General features: G+C 43.2%; 1 protein-coding gene across 1 annotated transcript in view; it reads right to left on the bottom strand.

The window, feature by feature from the left end:
* Nucleotides 1-18,263, bottom strand: part of WBP2NL (WBP2 N-terminal like) — a 32,598-nt gene extending 14,335 nt beyond the window's left edge. Inside the window, exons 1-5 of the mRNA XM_047066412.1 lie at nt 18,202-18,263; nt 7,810-7,918; nt 7,424-7,565; nt 7,140-7,232; nt 1,842-1,957 (exon numbers count right to left, since the gene is read on the bottom strand). Coding sequence (XP_046922368.1) covers nt 1,842-1,957; nt 7,140-7,232; nt 7,424-7,565; nt 7,810-7,918; nt 18,202-18,263 — 522 coding nt within the window. The remainder of the gene's footprint in view (nt 1-1,841; nt 1,958-7,139; nt 7,233-7,423; nt 7,566-7,809; nt 7,919-18,201) is intronic.
* Between the last annotated feature and the right edge of the window lie 1,288 nt (nt 18,264-19,551).

Raw genomic sequence — 19,551 nt, 5'->3', positions numbered from 1 at the left:
TTGGCATTATAAAAAAGTCTTTACATTATTAACACTTCATAAATTAAAAGCTGAACAACATTTTATCACATGGATAGGTGCTATGTAATTCCCCTGTTCTAGAAGAGTGCGTCGTTTCCAACTTTCTGATTCATATTACAATAATCATGGGTTGTATTTATTTCCTTGGCTACAGTCCCAAAGTGGTTTAATGAGTCAATGAATGGACAACTGTCGAGTTATTTTGCTGTAATCCATTTTTATGTTTGAGCTAATTAGAAAAAACTTTAAAAGAACTGTCTTAAAGATGCTCAAAGACTAAAGGAGAATGTGAAGAAAGTCAAGAAAATGATGTATGCACCAAACAGAAATATCAGTAGAAGTGGAAAACTTAACAAGAAACCAAAGCAAAATTCTGGAGCTGAATAGTATGATAGCTGAAAAGAATTCACTAGAGGGGTTCAAATTCAGATTTGAGTAGGCAGATGAATGAATCTGTTAACGTGAAAATAGAACAACAGAAACAGCAGAGATTGAGAAACAGCCAGAAAAAATATTGAAGAAGAGTGAACAGAGCTGAAGGACCTGTGGGACGCCATCAAGCAGACCAACATACACGCTGTGGAAGTCCCAGAAGGAGGAGAGAGAGAAAGGGAGAGAGTAAATATCTAAAGAAATGATGACTGTGCACTTCCCAAACTGGATGAAAAACATGAATATAAACATCCAGGAAGCTCAATGAGCTTCAAGTCAGATGAACTCATACAGATCCAACCGAGATGCATTCTAATTAAACTTCCAAAAACCAAAGATAAAGAGAGAATCGTGAAATCAGCAAGAGAAAAGTGAATCACCCAGATACAAAGGATCCTCAATAAGACAATTAGCAGGTTGCTCATCAGAAACTTTGGAGGCCAGAAATAAACTGTCAAACAAGAGTCCTCTATTTGCCCAAACTCCTTCAAGAGTAAGGGAGAATGAAGATGTTTCCAGATAAACAAAAGCTGAAGGAGTTCATTACCACCAGACTGGCCCTGCAAGAAGTGCCTCAGGGAGTCCTGCAGGGTGACCTGAAAGCACACCAGACAGAAATTTGAAGCCATATGAAGAAATGAAGATCTCAGTAAAGGTAAATCACTGGACAATTACAAAAGCTAATATTACTGTTAACAATGGCTTATAATTCCATTTTTTGTTTTCTACATAATGCAAGAGACTAATGCATTTAAAAGAATTATTAGATTATGTTTTCAGGCATACAACATATAAACACGTCATTCTGTGACATCAGTTAGTATACAAAACAAAAAGCCAACAGACATGCATGTCATGCTCCAAGGAGAACCCAAGGAAGGGCCGCGTTCGGGGGCCCATTGGCAGCCTGTTAGGAAACCCTTTGTGGCCCACCAGTAGGCTGTGGACCACATTTGAGAATCACTGTGGACAGGCACAACTGTTAGAGGGTACAGAGCATAAAGCTGGAGTCCTCAGTGAGGTTGAAGGGCATGGCATAAGCATGATGGCTATACGTGTGTGAAGCTGGAAGGGGGAAGTGGGCAAGAGCACACATTTTCTGCTCAGGCTGTATGCAGGAAGGGACTGCTCCCACTAATGGAAGTTGCCCAGCTATACTCTGTATGTGTACGTTACAGTTAAAAGTAAGCCTGAAACTGAAGCCCAGTCACTTGCTGACATGCCACTGGGTTTCAGTCTAGAAACAAAGTCATGGACTTCACCATTTTCCAATTTCCTAAACCTCTGCTGTTTCTCCTACAGCAGAGTTGGAAGCAAACTAGCAGTGAAAGGATCTTTGAGCCCCTGGCATACTTTTCCACCTCCCAACAAGAACTTCCCTGCCATACCTTACCTGGACAAGGCATCTGTTGCGTGCACATCATGTTCCCCTGCCCAGTAACTACAAGCAGTCCTGGAGGGCTGAACCAGTAACTTGCACTTCCAAGTGGAACTCCTCTGGCAGCTGAGAAGACAAGTTTGGCAAAATAGAGACTCTAATTTGTTCAATGCAGATGTACAGCAGCTACCAACCAATTAATAGGGTATTAACCATCATCTTACACAAGTGTCCAACAATGCTCCCAGGATATAAGATAAAACACATACACCTCCCTTTTCCTGAACTATATGCTTTTTGAGGGCAGAGACTGTGTCTTATTTGCCTGTGCTTATTCAGGGCCTAAGATAGCACCTACCATAATAAATATTCAGAAAAAATTTCCAACTGAGGCTTCGATCAAGTTGGCAAGATACATCTATTAAAAACCAATGTAATGGCAACGTGATACAGAAGAAAGCACTTCTGTTTGTCTCCCTCTGCATCTCTCTCATAAAGATCCTTGCGATGGCATCTGGGGCCCACCTGGATAATCCAGGGTAATAGCCTCAAGCCCCTTAAATGAATTACATCTGCAAAGATTCTTTTTACAAACAAGGGAACATTCACAGATTCTGAGGACTAGGCAAGGATATATCTTTGGGAGCTATTATCAGTCTACTACACTAATTTCTGGCATCTAGCATCTGACCACAAGTAATAACACTGCTTCCAGGCCTGGCCCATGCAAGCTTTCCAGGTGAAACATTTGTTCTATTTCCCTCTCTGCTGGCTAGCCAGAGAGGCTGTGGAAGCCATGTGTTAAAAATGGCATAGACCCTATTACCCTGAGTCCCTGAAGAGTTATGTAGAACACAGCCCCCTTTTATCCCTGCTGATTGACCTTTATATAAGCAGTAATATCTATTGTCTTAAGCTATTGATAATTTGGGGTTTATCTGTTTCAATAACTAGCATTATCTTAACTAATTCATTCTAAATCTAAACTTATCTAAATCTAAAGTTATCCTCCTTTTCAATATCCTATTAGTATCCTTCCCAGAAATATTATTTTACTAACTTATATGTTTGCGTATTTCTTTTTCTTTTTAATGTTTATTTATTTTTAGAGAGAGAGACAGAATGCGAGGGGGTGGGAAAGAAAAAGGGGCAGAAAAAGATGGAGACACAGAATCCGAAGCAGGTTCCAGGCTCTGGGCTGTCAGCACAACTAACAAGCCGTGAGATCATGACCTGAGCCGAAGTCCCATGCCTAACCAGCTGAGCCACCCAGGCACCCCGTTTGTGTATTTCTTTTTTTTTTTTTTTTAACGTTTATTTATTTTTGGGACAGAGAAAGACAGAGCATGAACGGGGGAGGGGCAGAGAGAGAGGGAGACACAGAATCGGAAGCAGGCTCCAGGCTCTGAGCCATCAGCCCAGAGCCTGACGCAGGGCTGGAACTCACAAACCGCGAGATCGTGACCTGAGCTGAAGTCGGACGTTTAACCGACTGAGCCACCCAGGCGGCCCCCGTTTGTGTATTTCTTATATGACTCTCACTAGACTGTAAATTTAACAAAGGCGGGGGACTATGTATGTCTTGTTCACTATTGTGTTCTCAATCATCTCAATCATACCATAGTGTTTGGTATACAATAAGGGTCAAAGAGTCAAACCATAAAGTATGATGGGTAGTTAATTCCAAAGGCCTCATGGAAGCCCATCTCACAATCCCTGACTCTTGCTGGGAAAGCAGGGGTAGGTTCCCACACCTAAGCCATGATATAATCAGACCCAGAGTAGGTTCAGACATTTGGTCAAGTTCACCTAAGTTGCCTAAACCCGTTCCAAGAGGCTATGTAACTGCTAGAACTCTGTACCTAGCTTTGCAAGCCAAGAAGCATATCTTAATAAGAGCACTAAGAAGTTTCCCTCAAGTTGCCCAATCCTTAGCCCATAATCCTAAAAATAAGCTCTCTCTACTGTGAGGCGAAAAATAAGGGCAAATTCAGGACCCAGTATGCAATTATTCTAAGTTTTCCAGACATCTGTAGCAAAGAAGAACTGGACTTCCAAGTATCCCCTGCCTCTGGGTTCCACATGGCCATACTCTGTGAGCCAGGACACCTTGTTATCCAACGTCAGGCTTTAGATGCTGTCTGCCTTCTGGACAGTGAAGAGCTGTTGGCTGGGTTCAGTATGTGAACTCCTTGGTCTTCATATCTTGCACTGTATCATTAAAGGTAATATTAAACATTTTCTTACTCTTCAATTTCCTGTATATGGCTTCTCCACCACCTGTCTTTAGCATTTCTGTCTTGCTAAGACCACCACAAACTCAAATTTCCACATGCAATGCACACTTTTCAGTCTTCATTTTATCAAACATCTCTGCAGCAGCTGACAGATGACCACTCAGGAATGCTTGAAATTTCTCTTTCTTGACTTCTGGGATAATAAACTCGATTCTCCTCCTACCTCAGTCAGCCCCACGCTACCCATCCCTTCGATGTTGAGGATCTTGGAATACCATCCTTTATTCACTGAATAAGCCTTTCACTCACATGGCTCCAGAGATGACCTGTGTGCTGAGGATCTCCAAATGAGTCTCTAGATACAGTTCATCTTTGTGGTTCTGAGCTGCCGGTCCGCTGGCCTCTAGCATTCCAGTGTACCTCACTTCAATATGATCCAGAGGTTAAGGGTATAGGATCAAAAGAGCACAGCATCACTTACATACTATACTTATACAGTATTTCTGCCAAAATGCAGGACCTGCATCTAAGCATGAAGAAACAGATAAACCCAAATCTACAAAACAATAAGCCTGTATTCTTTTAAAAATGTTAATGTTGGGGCGCCTGGATAGCTCAGCAGGTTAAGGGTCTAGCTGTGCTTCAGGTCGTGATCTCATGGTTCATGAGTCTGAGCCCTGCGTCAGGCTCTGCGCTGACAGTGTGACAGTGCAGAGCCTGCTTAGGATTCTCTCTCTCCCTCTCTCTGCCCGTCCCCTACTCACTCTCACTGTCTGTCTCTCACAATAAATAAATAAGCTTTTTAAATAAATAAAACTGTCAATGCCAAGAAAGACAAAGAAAGGCTGAGTCCAGACTAAAAGAGACTAAAGAAATAGGACAATTAAATTCAGTGTGTGATCTGGGATTAGATCCTGGATTGGAAAAATAAACAGTGCGCCATAAGAATTAGGAAGAGTGATAGGTTAATCATTTGAATTTGAATACAAACCAAATATTAAGTAATAGCATTGTTTCAGTGTTAAATTTTCTGAATTTGATAAGTAGACTTAGGGTAGATAAAAGAATACCCTTGCTCTTAGCAGATACACACTTGAATACTTAGGAATGAATGAAATGAATTTTGTAACTTACTCCCAAATAGTTCAGTAAAAACAAAAACAAACGAAGAGTAAGATAAAGCAAATGTGGGAAAATGTTAATGATGGGTGAATCTAGATGAAGGGTCCATGAGAGTCCATTGTAAATTCTTGCAACTTTTCTAAATACAATTTTTTTTTTTTAGTAAAAAGTTTAAAAAGAGAGTGAGAGTATATTTAGGGTCCAGATTCTAGCTCTATCAGTTTCTACTTGTATAGCCTTGGGAAACTGTAGAACCATCACTGACTCAGTTTCCCCAGTTATCAACTGGGGACAATGATTGTACCTACAGCCTAAGTTTTTGTGAGGATTAAAAAAATTGACACATGTAAAGGGCTTGGAACGCTGCCCACTGTATGGTAAGCATTCAATAAATGTTAGTATTATTATATCTAAAATTGAACTCGTTTCCTCTCCAACTTAGATGGTCTCTTATATTCTCAACCGTGGTTTATAGTATCATGATCCAGTCAGTCTTCTGAGCTAGAAAATTCATTCCACCCTCTGGTGTGTCCCCGGCACTTTGCCCATGCCTCTGTTTTGGAATATTTGCATGTGTCTGTCTCTTCTAGATTGTGTTCATCTCAACTAGATTGGAGTTAGGGTGGAGGCAAGGGAGAAAGAGAAAGCATTCCAGATACAGCAAATTCCAGGGCACCTGGCTGGCTCAGTCAGTAGAGCACGTGACTCTCGATCTTAGGATCATGAGTTCGAGCCCCATATTGGGTGTAGAGTTTACTTAAAAAATAAAATTAAACAAACAAATTAATAAATAAAGTTATTCAGGTAGAGCAAATAGCATGAAGGCTCGGAGATGAGAGAACAGGGCACAAAGAAGTCCAGCTGGACTGGAGTACAAAAGCTGAGAGAGTAGGGGCATGAAATGAGACTAGATTGAATAAAAATATATCACAAAAAAGATTATTTGTATTCAAAGTCTGAAAGAGTTCTCTGGTACATCTGTTAGATCAGTGCTGTAGGGCTGGATAGTACCTCTTCCCTCTTCTCATGGAAGACGGGGATTAAACCTAACAGAAGCAAAGGCAAAGCCAGAGAGGAAAAAAGACAAAAGGCATGACAAAGGAACAAGAACTCAGGCAACTGGGGATTCCTGATCTGAAAATGAGAGTACTCAATGATGTATGAGACCAACATTTAAAAGGACAAAAGAGGGGCACCTGGGTGGCTCAGTCGGTTAAGCGTCCGACTCTTGGTTTCAGCTCAGGTCGTGATCTCACAGCTTTGTTGGTTCGAGCCCCACATTGAGCTCTGCACAGACAGAGTGGAGCCTACTTGGGATTTTCCCTCTTTCCCTCTCTCTCTGCCCCTCCCCTTCTCACGCTGTCTCTATCTCTCTCAAAATAAATTAATAAGCTTTAAAAAAATACATTAAAAAAACATTTAAAAATGGACAAAAGAGGGGCGCCTGGGTGGCGCAGTCGGTTAAGCGTCCGACTTCAGCCAGGTCACGATCTTGCGGTCCGGGAGTTCGAGCCCCGCGTCAGGCTCTGGGCTGATGGCTCAGAGCCTGGAGCCTGTTTCCGATTCTGTGTCTCCCTCTCTCTCTGCCCCTCCCCCGTTCATGCTCTGTCTCTCTCTGTCCCAAAAATAAATAAACGTTGAAAAAAAAAAATTAAAAAAAAAATGGACAAAAGATTATCAGGTATAATTAGTGGTTCAAGTGTCTGAGTACAAACTTCTGCTAGCCTGCAAACTCCTTTAAGACAACGAGGGACTGAATAATCTTGTTCCCAGCATGTAGTATGGTACTTGTGCCATAGTAGGAAGGCTCAGAAAATGCCTGCTGCATACGTGTGCAACTACCAACTGCCTGACGTAGAGACCAAAGTCGTGGCTGCGTAGCCATCCTACTTCAATTCCACAGGCCTCAAAACCCCAAAGTGTTTAGTGTCTTTATTAGCATTGCTCACCAGCAGAGGCAGCTTTCACCATCAGCTGGGCAAATTCGATGGCACCTCCTTTTCTGAAGGCTAATTTAAAAGTAGCCTGTCCTTCCCAGCCACCTGGGGGAAGAAATGGCACACTAAGATGCTGGCACCACTGGTCAGAGAAGGACAGCCCCAGACAGAGAGAGAAGCACTACCCAACAGAGCAGTGCAGCTTTCTTTGAATTCCAGCATGAGCCAAGTCTGAATCTTAAACCTTCTGGAAGCTTTTGAGGGAAAAAAATACACTTCTGAGGGGGAACACTCACCATCCGGAGCTGCCTGAATAGTCCCTTTAATGTAGTTGGCAGCAAAGACCGGTTGTTCAACGGTGCAGTTACTCATCAGATCAAATGGCATCATGAAAGAAAACATGGGATCACTGACTAAGTGTGAAGTCACGAAGATCACCTAGGAGAGGAAAGAAACTTCGGAGAAGGCATGCAGCTTGTCCACGGACTGAGACATATTAGACCAATTCTAAGGTCGAGGCTGTTTGACATTCCGGCCTAACTGAGAAACATCACCCGTGTTCTTCCATATTCTCCAACATGGAAAATCATAAAATGCCAACTTTGAAAGTCAATGTTAACTCTCTCTCCATTTGAAGGAAAACAAATGTAGCGGTAATAGGTCAAGGTAGAAGTAGAATTACCCGGTATGAAGTGAGAAACAGTGTCCCCCTCTTTGTACCACTGAAGAGACTGGATCTCTCTGGTTGCTGTGGGAAGGAGAGGTCCACATCCTGAGACTGCATCAAGACACTGCAGAAAAGAAAGGGCAGACACCACACGATTTAGAAGTTATATGAAACGACGCACATAAAGTTCTTAGCACAATTCCAAGCCCAGAGTAAGCACTCAATGTTAGCTGCTGCCGCTACTATCACTATTGTATTGAAATAGAAAGGAATTTAGATCTTATTCTCTGACTTTTCACACTTACTCCTCTCCCTCTTTACCACTGGATTCTTTTCTTCTTATCAAGCCTACCTTCTTCTTAATGTTTATTAAGAATAACAAATAGGGGCGTCTGGGTGGCTCAGTCGGTTAAGCATCCGACTTCAGCTCATGTCATTATCTCACCGCTTGTGAGTTCGAGCCCCGCGTCAGGCTCTGTGCTGACAGCTCAGAGCCTGGAGCCTGCTTCTGGTTCTGTGTCTCCCTCTCTCTGCCCCTCCCTTGCTTGCGTTCTGTCTCTTTCTCTCTCTCAAAAATAAACGTTAAAAATTTTTTAAGGAATAATAATAAAAAATGTATTAAAAATAATAAATAATAATAATAATTCTTATTCTTCATATGCAAGAAGTATAAAGCACTGTGCTAATGGAAATGTTTCTTTGACTCTCATAGAAATGGCAAGACACACAGAGTACTCCAGATTCCTCTGACATGTTATTCCCTCTGCCTTTTGTGTTCTCCCCTCACTCTTAACCTGAGAAACTTGGACTCATCCTATTCCCACTCATAGAATCCTATTGGGTTTCTTTTCTTTCTTAGTAATTATTATAATATATATGTATGTTTATGTGTTCAATGTCTTAACTAATGATCCTGCCTTTGCACTGTGGCCCTAGCAAACAGTGGGTGCTATTAAATATTTATTGAAAGAATGAATGAGTGAAAACATGAATAAACATAATAATGCAAGCAGTAATATCACATACATCACGTTAATGGCACAAAAATGTCATAGCAATTTAGTGGAAGGAGGGATTAGCTTTGGTTGAAATGACTAAGAATGACTTTATAGAAAGGTTGAAGTTGATTCTTTCTAAGTTTATTTGTTTATTTTGAGAGAGAGAGAGAGTGTGTGCATGCATGCGCAAGTTGGGGAGGGACAGAAAGAGAGAGGGAGAGAGAATCCCAAGCAGGCTCCACTCTCAGCACAGAACCCAATAGCCCCACATTAACCAATAGAACACGTTAAATTAACCGTGAGATCATGACCTGAGCCGAAATCAAGAGTCAGATGCTTAACCAACTGACCCACCGAGGCACCCCTGATTCTTAAGAGAAGAGTAGTGTTTCAGTAGGCAGAGGTGAGGGTAGGGGATGATCCAGATGGGGAGCAAACAGCATGAACGGAGGTGCAAGAGCAGCATTAATGGAGGTATGCGGTGGAAAGCAAATTGCACACTTGGGAGCAGCCCACCTGTGTGGATTCATCAAAGCAGCATGGAGGTGAAGGTGGGAAGAATAGTGAGATATAGCTCGAAAGCTATGCTGGAACCAGAGCCTGGAGATATCACTTAATAGGCAAGGAGAATCAATCAAGGAGGTGGTGGTTTACTAGAGGTTAAGAAATCCTAAGGGGCACCTGACTAGTTCAGTCAGTAGAGCAGGCAGCTCTTGATCTCAGGGTAATGAGTTCGAGCCCCACACTGGGTGTGGAGATTACTTTAAAAAAAAAAAAAGAGGGGCACCTGGGTGACTCAGTCAGTTGAGTGCCCAACTTCAGATCAGGTCATGATCTCACGGTTTGTGGGTTGGAGCCCTGCACTGGACTCTGTGCTGACAGCTCAGAGCCTGAAGCCTGCTTGGGATTCTGTGTCTTCCTCTCTCTGTCCCTTTCCCACTCACGCTCTGTATCTCTCTCTCTCAAAAATAAACATTAAAAATAAAAAAAAAAAAGAATCCCTAAAATAGTCCTGATGTAAGGTAATAAGAATTGGAACTAGGGTGGTGGTATGCTGATAAAAAGGGCTTTTTAAGACAATGAAAATATGATGTCAGCAAAAATAGGGAACTCCAAAAGTCAGTCCAGAAGTTTGGAATCTAATCAAAACCTTATAACAACTAAGAGAATGTTTAGTCAAGAAAAAAATAGCTGAGTCTGATAACAGAGCTTTGTGACACTTACCCCAGTACCATCTTCCAATCCCCAGCTTGGCAATAGCCTTAAAAACAACCCACATTCCTGGTGTAAGTACTGAACACCAAAGGGAGCAGAACAGACCTTATTCTCAAAGAACTCTTGTTTTAAAACTTTTCTGGTGGCTTCCTGAAGGGCAGGCTCCAATGGTGTGTGCCTAATTCAGAACTCTCCCAGGACTGAGGTGACTACTCAGGGTCCATTTGTCAAAAACATTTCAAGGTAAATGTATTAGTTGCTGCTGTCTGGGGCAAAGGATGACATTTAGTGCAAACAAACTGAAAAGTTAGGGAGGAAAGAAAGGCTAGAGAATGAGATACTTTGGGGAATAAAGGCTTTGAATAGCTCTGACGTATTCATGGGAAACTAGAAAGTCACATGCATGCCTTCCGAGGCCTGGGTTCATGCTCAGATGAGAACTGAGAAGGTCCGAAACTTCTACCTCTGGATGACAATGAGGCTCTGTTCAAGTAGGAAGTGAAAGCTAAGACAGAGCTGTAAACTGCCTGGTTGAGTGATAAAGACATGCTCCAAACACACAGGCAGAGCCCATCTACAAAGGCTGGAATTATTTATTTACTTATTTTTTGGTTCCAGATATATAAGAAAGTTGTCAAATCACTAGTTGGCCACTAAGTTAATATAAAAGAGACTTCAGTGGCTGCATGTGACAAAGACTATAAGCTTTACAAATTTTATAATTTAGAAAAGTCACTAAACAAACAAAAAATAAGTAAAGCTAGCAGCAACAATGTACCCTGAGGAAGAGAGAAAATCTGATTTCCAGAGTTGCCATATTATAATCTTCAAAATGTCTAGTTTACAAAAATTTTTTAACATTTTATTTTTTGAGAGATAGAGAGCATGAGCAGGGGAGGGGCAGAGAGAGAGGGAGACACAAAATCAGAAGCAGGCTCCAGGCTCTGAGCTGTCAGCACGGAGCCTGATGTGGGACTCGAACCCATGAACATGAGATTGTGACCTGAGCCAAAGTTGGACACTCAACCGACTAAGCCACCCAGGCACCCCAAAATGTCTAGTTTTCCACAACAACAACAACAACATCATGAGGCATGCAACAAGAAAGTATGGCCCATATGTTCTTCTGTAAACGGAAAATGAAATTAATAGAAAACTGCCCTTGAGGAAGCCCGCACATTGGATTAACTACACAAAGACTTTATTATTTTTTTTTTTAAAGGAAACCTACCCCCATTGTGGGACTCAAACTCATGACTCCAAGATCAAGAGTTGCATGCTCTACCTACTGAGCCAGCCAGGGGCCCCATTAGACAAAGATTTTAAAGAAACTATTTTAAACATGTTTAAAGAGTTAAAAGAAACCATGTCTAAATAACCAAAGGAAATAATGAGAGCAATGTCTCAAAAAGTAGAATATCAATAAAGAGATAGAAATTAGAAAACTGAACCAAATAGAAATTCTGAAGTTGGAAACTACAGTAAGTAAAACAAAAAATTCAGTAGTGGTGGGTTTAATGGCAGATTTCAGCAGGCAGAAGAAAGGATCAGTGAATCTGAAGATAGGTCCATTGAGAATAACAGTCACTATCTAAGTAACAGAAAGAAAAAAGAATGAAGCAAAATGAACAGAGTCTTAACAGACCTGTGGGACAAAATCAAGCATACAACCATATGCATAATGAGACTGCAAAAAGGAGAGGGGAGAATAAAAGGGGGCATAAATAAAATTTGAACAAATAATGGCCATAATCTCCCCCAGTTTAATGAGAGACATGAATCTACACATCCAGGCTCTACAAACTCCAAGTAGGATTAACTCCAAGAGATCCACACCAAGACACATAATCAAACTGCTGAAAGCCAAATACAGAGACTCTTGAAAGCAGCAAGAGAAAATCATCATCATGCACAAGGAATCCTTAATAAGACAAATAGCTGACTTCTCATCAAAAACTATGGAGGCAGGAGTAGTAGGATGACATATGCAAAGTGCTTAAAGGAAAAAAATCTGTCAACCAAGAATTCTATATCTGGCAAAACCATCCTTCAAAAATTAAGGAGAAATTAAAACATTACCAAGTAAACATAAACCAAGAGTTCATCACTAGTAGGTCTGAACTATAAGAAATGCTAAAGGAAGTCCTTCAGCCTGAAATAATAAGACACTAGGCAGTAAATCAAACCCATACAAAGAAACAAAGAACATTGGTAAAGATAACTACATAGGTAAACATAAAAGTCTGTATTGATGTATTTTTGGCTTGGAACTCTTCATTTCTTCCTATATGAATTAAAAGGCAATTGCAATAAATCTATGGTGATGCATACACAATGTATAAAGATGTAATTTGGGACAATAACAGTATAAGAGGACAGAGTTATATAGGAACAAAATTTGTTCATAGAATTAAAACAAAATTGTATTAATTTGACCTAGATTGTTGTAAATTAAGATGTTAAATGTAATCTTCAGGGCAACCACAAAGAAAATAACTAAAATATATACAGTAAAAGAAATGAGGAGGGAATCAAGATAGTATGTTAGGAAATATCTATTAAACACAAAGGGATGGGGCGCCTGGGTGGCGCAGTCGGTTAAGTGTCCGACTTCAGCCAGGTCACGATCTCGCAGTCCATGAGTTTGAGCCCTGCGTCGGGCTCTGGGCTGATGGCTCAGAGCCTGGAGCCTGTTTCCGATTCTGTGTCTCCCTCTCTCTCTGCCCCTCCCCCATTCATGCTCTGTCTCTCTCTGTCCCAAAAATAAATAAACGTTGAAAAAAAAAATTAAAAAAATAAATAAATAAACACAAAGGGAGGCATTAATGGAGGAATTGAGATATAGAAAATAAAGAGCAAAAGAGCAGAAGTTAAGTCCTTCCTTATCAATAATCACATTAAGTGTAAATGAATTAAACTCTCCAATTAAAAGTCAGAGATCGGCAAAATATATATTTTTGAAAACATGATGCCACTATATACTGTCTACAAAAGACTTACTTGAGATCCAAAGACACAAACAGGTTTAAAGTGAAAGGATGTAAAAAAAGATATTCCATCAAACAGTAGCCAAAAGAGAGCTTCAGGGGTTATACTAATTTCAGAAAAAATAGACTTTAAAACAAAAATTACTACAAAACAATATTATATCATGATAAAAGGACCAATCATCAAAAACATATTACAAATATAAACATGAATGCATCTAATAAAAGTCAACTAGACCTAACATATAAGGACACTTCACCCACAAAGTACAATACACACTCTTCTCAAATACACATGGCACAGTCTATAAGACAGACCACATATTAGGCAACAAAACAAGTCCTACTAAATTTATGAAGATTGCAATCATACAGTATCTTTTCTTTTTTTTTATTTTTTTATTTTTAAAAAATTTTTTTCAACGTTTTATTTATTTTTGGGACAGAGAGAGACAGAGCATGAATGGGGGAAGGGCAGAGAGAGAGGGAGACACAGAATCGGAAACAGGCTCCAGGCTCTGAGCCATCAGCCCAGAGCCTGACGCGGGGCTCGAACTCACGGACCGCGAGATCGTGACCTGGCTGAAGTCGGACGCTTAACCGACTGCGCCACCCAGGCGCCCCCATACAGTATCTTTTCTGATCAAAATGGAATGAAATCAGAAATAATAACAGACAAATTACCAAAAATGTGAAAATTAAACAAAATGCTCTTAAATAACTAATGGGTCAACAAAGAAATCACAAGTGAAATTTGAAAACAGAATTGAATTACTAGAAATTAGAAATTTTGAGATGAATAAAAATGAAAATACATATACCAAACTTTTGAGATGTAACAAAAGTAGTGCTTAAGAGGAAAATTTATGCTTTTAACGCCTGCAAGTTTTAAAAAAGAGAGATCTCTGGGCACCTGAGTGGCTCAGTCGGTTAAGCATCTGACTTCAGCTCAGGTCATGATCTCAGGGTCCGTGAGTTTGAGCCCCATGTAGGGCTCTGTGCTGTGCTGCCATCACAGAACCTGAATCCTGCTTCAGATTCTATGTATCCCTCTCTCTCTACCCCTCCTCTGCTCATGCTCTGTGTCTCTCTGTCTCTCAAGAAATGGATAAATGTTAAATAGAGAGAGAGAGACATCTCAGGGCACCCGGGTGACTTAGTTGGTTAAGCACCTGATTCTTGATCTCAGCTCAGGTCTTGATTTTAGGGTCATGAGTTCAAGCCCCAAACTGGGCTCTGCATTGGACATGAAGCTTACTTTAAAAAGAGAGAGAGAGAGAGAGAGAGAGATCTCAAATCAATAATCTAATTTTCCACACAAGGGAACCAGAAAAAACAAGACCAAACTAAACCCAAAGCTAGCAGAAGGAAATAAATAATAAAGATTACAGAGAGAGAGGGAGAGAGAGAATCCCAAGCAAGCTCTGCACTGTCAGAACAGAGCCTGATGCAGGGCTTGAGTTCATGAACTGTGAGATCATGATCTGAGCCAAAACCAAGAGTCGGATGCTCAACCAACTGAGCCACCCAGGGGCCCACCCCTAGAATTTTTAATATTTTTTAAAGTACTTATTTTTTTTTTTTTGAGAGAGAGAGAGAGCAGGAGTGGAGAAGGGCAGAGGGGGAAAGAGGGAGAGAGAGAGAGAGAGAGAGAGAGAGAGAGAGAGAGAGAGAATCTTAAGCAGGCTCCGTACTCAACATGGCGCCCAACAAGGGGCTCAATCATACAACCCTGGGATCATGACCTAACCCAAAGTCAAGAGTCAGATGCTCAACTGACTGAGCCACCCAGGTTCCCCTTAAAATACATTTTAATCTTTTAAAAAAAGTCTATGTCCTAAGTGCCACAATTGCACTTTAAGGAACATATCCCCGAGAAACATTTTGACAGGTAGGCAGAGATTAGTTTTCAAAAATGTTCATGAAGCAATGTTTATGGCAATGACAAATTACTACACCCTGAACATCCCGAATAGAGGCTTGAGCAAAGATTCATGCATATTGGAATACCAGTCATTGAAAATAATGATGTAGATATTGATACTGGAGAGTATTCCCAATATATTGGTAAATGAGGAAAACAAATTACAAAGCAGTCTTGAGTGTGGGGGAGTTGCATATATTTCCATGGAGGAAAGTGCAGAAAGACACATACCAAAATGTAAAAAGCACTAGATGTTGGAGTCTGGGGCGATTTAAATTTTTTTCCAAATTTTCTACAATAAACACATATGGTACTATCTGTACAAGTTTTAGAATATTGGTTAAAAAAAGAAAACTCAACGTCTTCCCTATTTACCAGTAGAGTCCTATCTGTACAATTATGAATTCTCAGCTGGGATTTAAAAATCTCCACAGAACACAGCCAGTGTGATGAGTTTCTCAAATATGTATTATGAATAGGCAAGAGAAGTCAAAAAACAACCAATCTTCTCCTTCTCAACCTATTTCTTTAAAGTAGTTTCTATCAACACCAAAAGAACCCCAAATAATCCACTTAAAAATGGGCAGGGGAACTGAGTAGACATTTCAACAAAGAAGACCTACAGATGGCCAACAGACCATGAAAAGATGCTCAACATCACTCATCATCAGGGAAATACAAATCAAAACCGCAACAAGATATCACCTTACACCTGTCAGAATGGCTAAAATCAAAAAGACGAGAAATATTGGAGAGGATGTGGAGAAAAAAGAACCCCCGTGCACTGTCGGTGGGAATGTAAATTGGTACAGCTACTATGGAAAACAGTATGGAAATTCCTCAAAAAATTAAAACGAGAAAAAAATTAAAAAGAGAAATACCATGTGATCCAATGACTCCTCTATTGGGCATTTACTTAAAGAAAATGAAAACGCTGATTTGAAGATACACGCACCCCTATGTTTATTGCAGCATTATGTACAATAGTCAAGATATGGAAGCAACCTAAGTGTTCACTTGCACTTAGATAAGGCAGATGTGGTATGTACACACACACACACACACACACACACACACACCCCAGAATATTATGCAGCCGTAAAAAAGGATGGGATCTTGCCATTTGCAACAACATGGATGGACCTCGATATTACACTAAGTGGAATAAATCAAACTGAGAAAGACAGATACCATATCATTTCACTCACACGTGGAATCTAAAAAAAGAAAAACAAATGAATAAACCAACAAAAAGCAGATTCAGACCTATAAATACAGAGAACAAATGATGGTTGTCAGTGGGACGGGGGTGGGTAAAATCGGGGAAGGGGAGTGGCAGATACAGCCTTCCAGTTATGGAATGAATAAGTCACAGGAATATAAAGGCACAGCATAGGGAACAGTCAGTGACGTTGTCATAATAGCACTGTGTGGTGACACTTCTGGTGAGCATAGCATAACTTACAGAGAGATCTATTCACTATGTTGTACACCTGAAACTAACGTTAATTGTGTGTCAACTACACTCAAATTTTAAAAATAATAATAAAATAAAAATAGAGGAATACAGCATTTCTACACAGGAAGCGGGCGCCCCCACAGGGTGGGGCATCTCTGATGAAGAGAAAGCCCAGAAGCTGTGCTTTTCCTCTCTGCGGGACCGCTGGAGTTGAGCAGTTCAAACCCCAATCAAAGGTCTTCCACATGCAGGGACCACATGATTGTAAGCAAATTCCTTCTCTTTCTTTCAGTTTCCCCACCTGTGAAATAAGGGGATCCTCACTGTAGATAGAGCAGTTAGAAGTATAAAGCTCTTTTTTTTTTAATTTTTTTAACGTTTTATTTATTTTTGAGACAGAGAGACAGAGCATGAATGGGGGAGGGGCAGAGAGAGAGGGAGACACAGAATCCGAAACAGGCTCCAGGTTCTGAGGGGTCAGCACAGAGCTCGACGCGGGGTTCGAACTCACAGACCGTGAGATCATGACCTGAACTGAAGTCGGCCGCTTAACCGACTGAGCCACCCAGGCGCCCCTAGAAGTATAAAGCTCTTAACCAGTGGAGACGATTACGTGCTCAAGAGCACAGAACGGACCCCATAAAGATCATTCGAAGGACCACAGGATCAGCGTGTGTGTTGTAATTTTTTAGAAACAAGCTTCACGCCCCGCCTCCCACGCGCGCAGGGAAACACAAACCCGTAGCTGAAGGAGAGGACGCCGACACCCCAGATCAGAAGTGGCCCCAAGGGCACAGAGCCGCCGGCACCCAGGCGGGTGTGCAGGGGACCGGCGGTCAGGGCGGTGGCCGACGCTCTCCTACTACACAACTACGCACAGCGGCACAGCACAGGTCCTTCCGGAGCCGGGGAAGACGCACGGCCTCCGCCGCCCGTGGGAACCCGGCAAGAACACTTTCCCGGGGGAGGAAGCAGAGGAAAAAGATCCATCCGGACATCGGCTTTCGGGGCTGTCTTGGTGGATCTTCCCGACAAAGGCTCAGTCTCGCCGCCACGCGCGAGCGAAGGAAAACGGGGACAAGTGGGGGCGGAGGCGGCAGCTGGGGAGGACCGCGCCGGAGTCTGGGGAGCCGGGCGGGAGGAACCGACGAGAGGGGCCGCGTGGAGCGGAGGCCTTAGGCGGGAAGGCGAGCGAGCGGCGGGCCCCGCAGGCCCCGCAGGCCCCGCGCACGGCCACGGGCGCGGCCCGGCGAGCGTCCTTCTCCCCAGACGGCTCTTCTTTCCGTCCCGATCTTTATTTACAGGGAAGTAAGAGCCATCAGCTCCCCGTCGGGGCGAAGAGAAAGGGGGCTTCGGCGAGCGCCCCCCACCCCCCCGATGGCGCGGGATCCTTCAGAGGGATCCACACCGCCGCCCCTTCCGCGTCCGCGCCCCCGGGAGTAGGGGCGGGGCGCACCCAAGGCCCCCCTGTCGCCGTCACCCCACGGAGGTTTGTGCTCCCAACGGCGCCCCGGAGGAACGGCGCGACACCCCACCACTGCCAGTGCCCTCCCGCCTTTCTTCTGGGACGACGCGCGCCTCGCACGGCGCGCCCGCCCTTTACCTCAGCGAGGCCACGGGCTCCAGCCTCTGCCCACTCTGTGCGTCGGAAAGCCCGCGGGGTCTCAAGCGCCCCAGTGGAGGGGGCGGGGCTCAGCCAGCCGAGGCCGGAAAAGGCGGGAAAGGCCTTGATTGGCTAAGAGTTTCCAAGCCGCCAGTTCCACCCGTCGTCGGTCTATCCCCGGCTCTGACAGCACCCCTCCCCACCAGCTTCCCCTCGGGCACCTGTCGCTGGAAGGAATGAAAGCCCCGCGGCGGTTCTCGGTGTGGCTCTGATTCACCGCCATCTTGCCCCAGGCGCCCTTCTGTCGCCCCTCAGATGGAAAGGGGCGGGGCCTGTGCCAAGCCGGGGGGCGGGGCTTTGAAGGGGAGGTGCGCCAAACCGGGGGGCGGGGCTTTGAAGGGGAGGACGGAGATTATGGCGCAAAGACAAGGGGGGGGGGTTGAGTGGGCGAAGGGGCTGGTCACGTGAGGGGCGGTGGTCAGAGAACCAGGTGTGGTGCCGCCTGGGACTCCAGCTGGTGGGGGGGGGGGGAATTGACCCCGCCCCAGAGTGCGGGGGTGTTGAGTGGTAGGTGAGTGGGTTCCTGGATCCACACCTACCCTCTTGGCCACAGCATGGTAGCTGGTTGCTGGGCTGCCCTCGGGAATGGATTGAATGGGTCAGGAATCAGAAGCAGGATTTTCCTGCGTGCCCCCCTGGCCTGGGTCAGAAGGCTAATGCATTTTGGAGAAAGGATCCAGAAAGATTTCTCGCTTCTCCTAAAGGCAAGCAGAACAACTTTTCCCCACCAGAGAAAGCCTGGAATCTGAGCTGGTTTCTTGTGAGGTTAGCATCCAGGAAAGGGTGAATGAACTGCGTCGGGGGGAGTCTGAGCCGGTTCCAAGATAGAGAGAACCTTTGGCATCCATCATACCAGCCCTGCCTTCTCCAAAGGGTGAGAGTGAGGATCTGGTGGGATACAGCATACTGGAATTGCTTTGAAGACTAAAACGTCGTACATCTTCTTGTTTCTTTTAGACTTCACAAAATAGCACCAAAGGGCTTCAAGCAAAGGGATGGTAACGTCTGGATTACCGTATTTCATCAAGTTTAAGATGCTGTCAGTTATAAGATGAACCATTTTAAACGTACCACGGAGGGGAAAAAAGTTGCCAAATAAAGACGTCATCAGTTATAAGCTGATTTTTTAAAAGTAATCTCTACACCCAACACGGGGCTTGAACTCATGTCCTGGGGATCGAAAGTTGCATGCTGTACTGCCTGAGCCAGCCAGGTGCCCTAAGCTGATTTTTATTTATTTATTTTTTATTTATTTAAAAGTTTTTTAAAATGTTTATTTGTTTTTGAGAGAGAGAGAGAGAGAGACAGAGCTCGAGAGGGGAAGGGCCAGAGAGAGAGGGAGACACAGAATCTGAAGCAGGCTCCGAGCTGTCAGCACAGAGCCTGATGCGAGGCTCAAACTCACAAACCGTGAGATCATACCTGAGCCCTGAGCTGAAGTCGGATGCTCAACTGACTGAGCCACCCAGGCACCCCTTAAAAGTTTTTTTTTAAGGTTTATTCATCTTTCA

The sequence above is a fragment of the Lynx rufus genome, unplaced genomic scaffold, assembly GCF_022079265.1.
Source record: "Lynx rufus isolate CCGP_SWC_20201006 ecotype Redwood Valley unplaced genomic scaffold, mLynRuf1.p SCAF_7, whole genome shotgun sequence".
Lineage (NCBI taxonomy): Eukaryota > Metazoa > Chordata > Mammalia > Carnivora > Felidae > Lynx > Lynx rufus.
The sequence above is the reverse complement of the archived record's forward strand: the minus strand, read 5'-3'. Positions and strand labels throughout refer to the sequence as shown.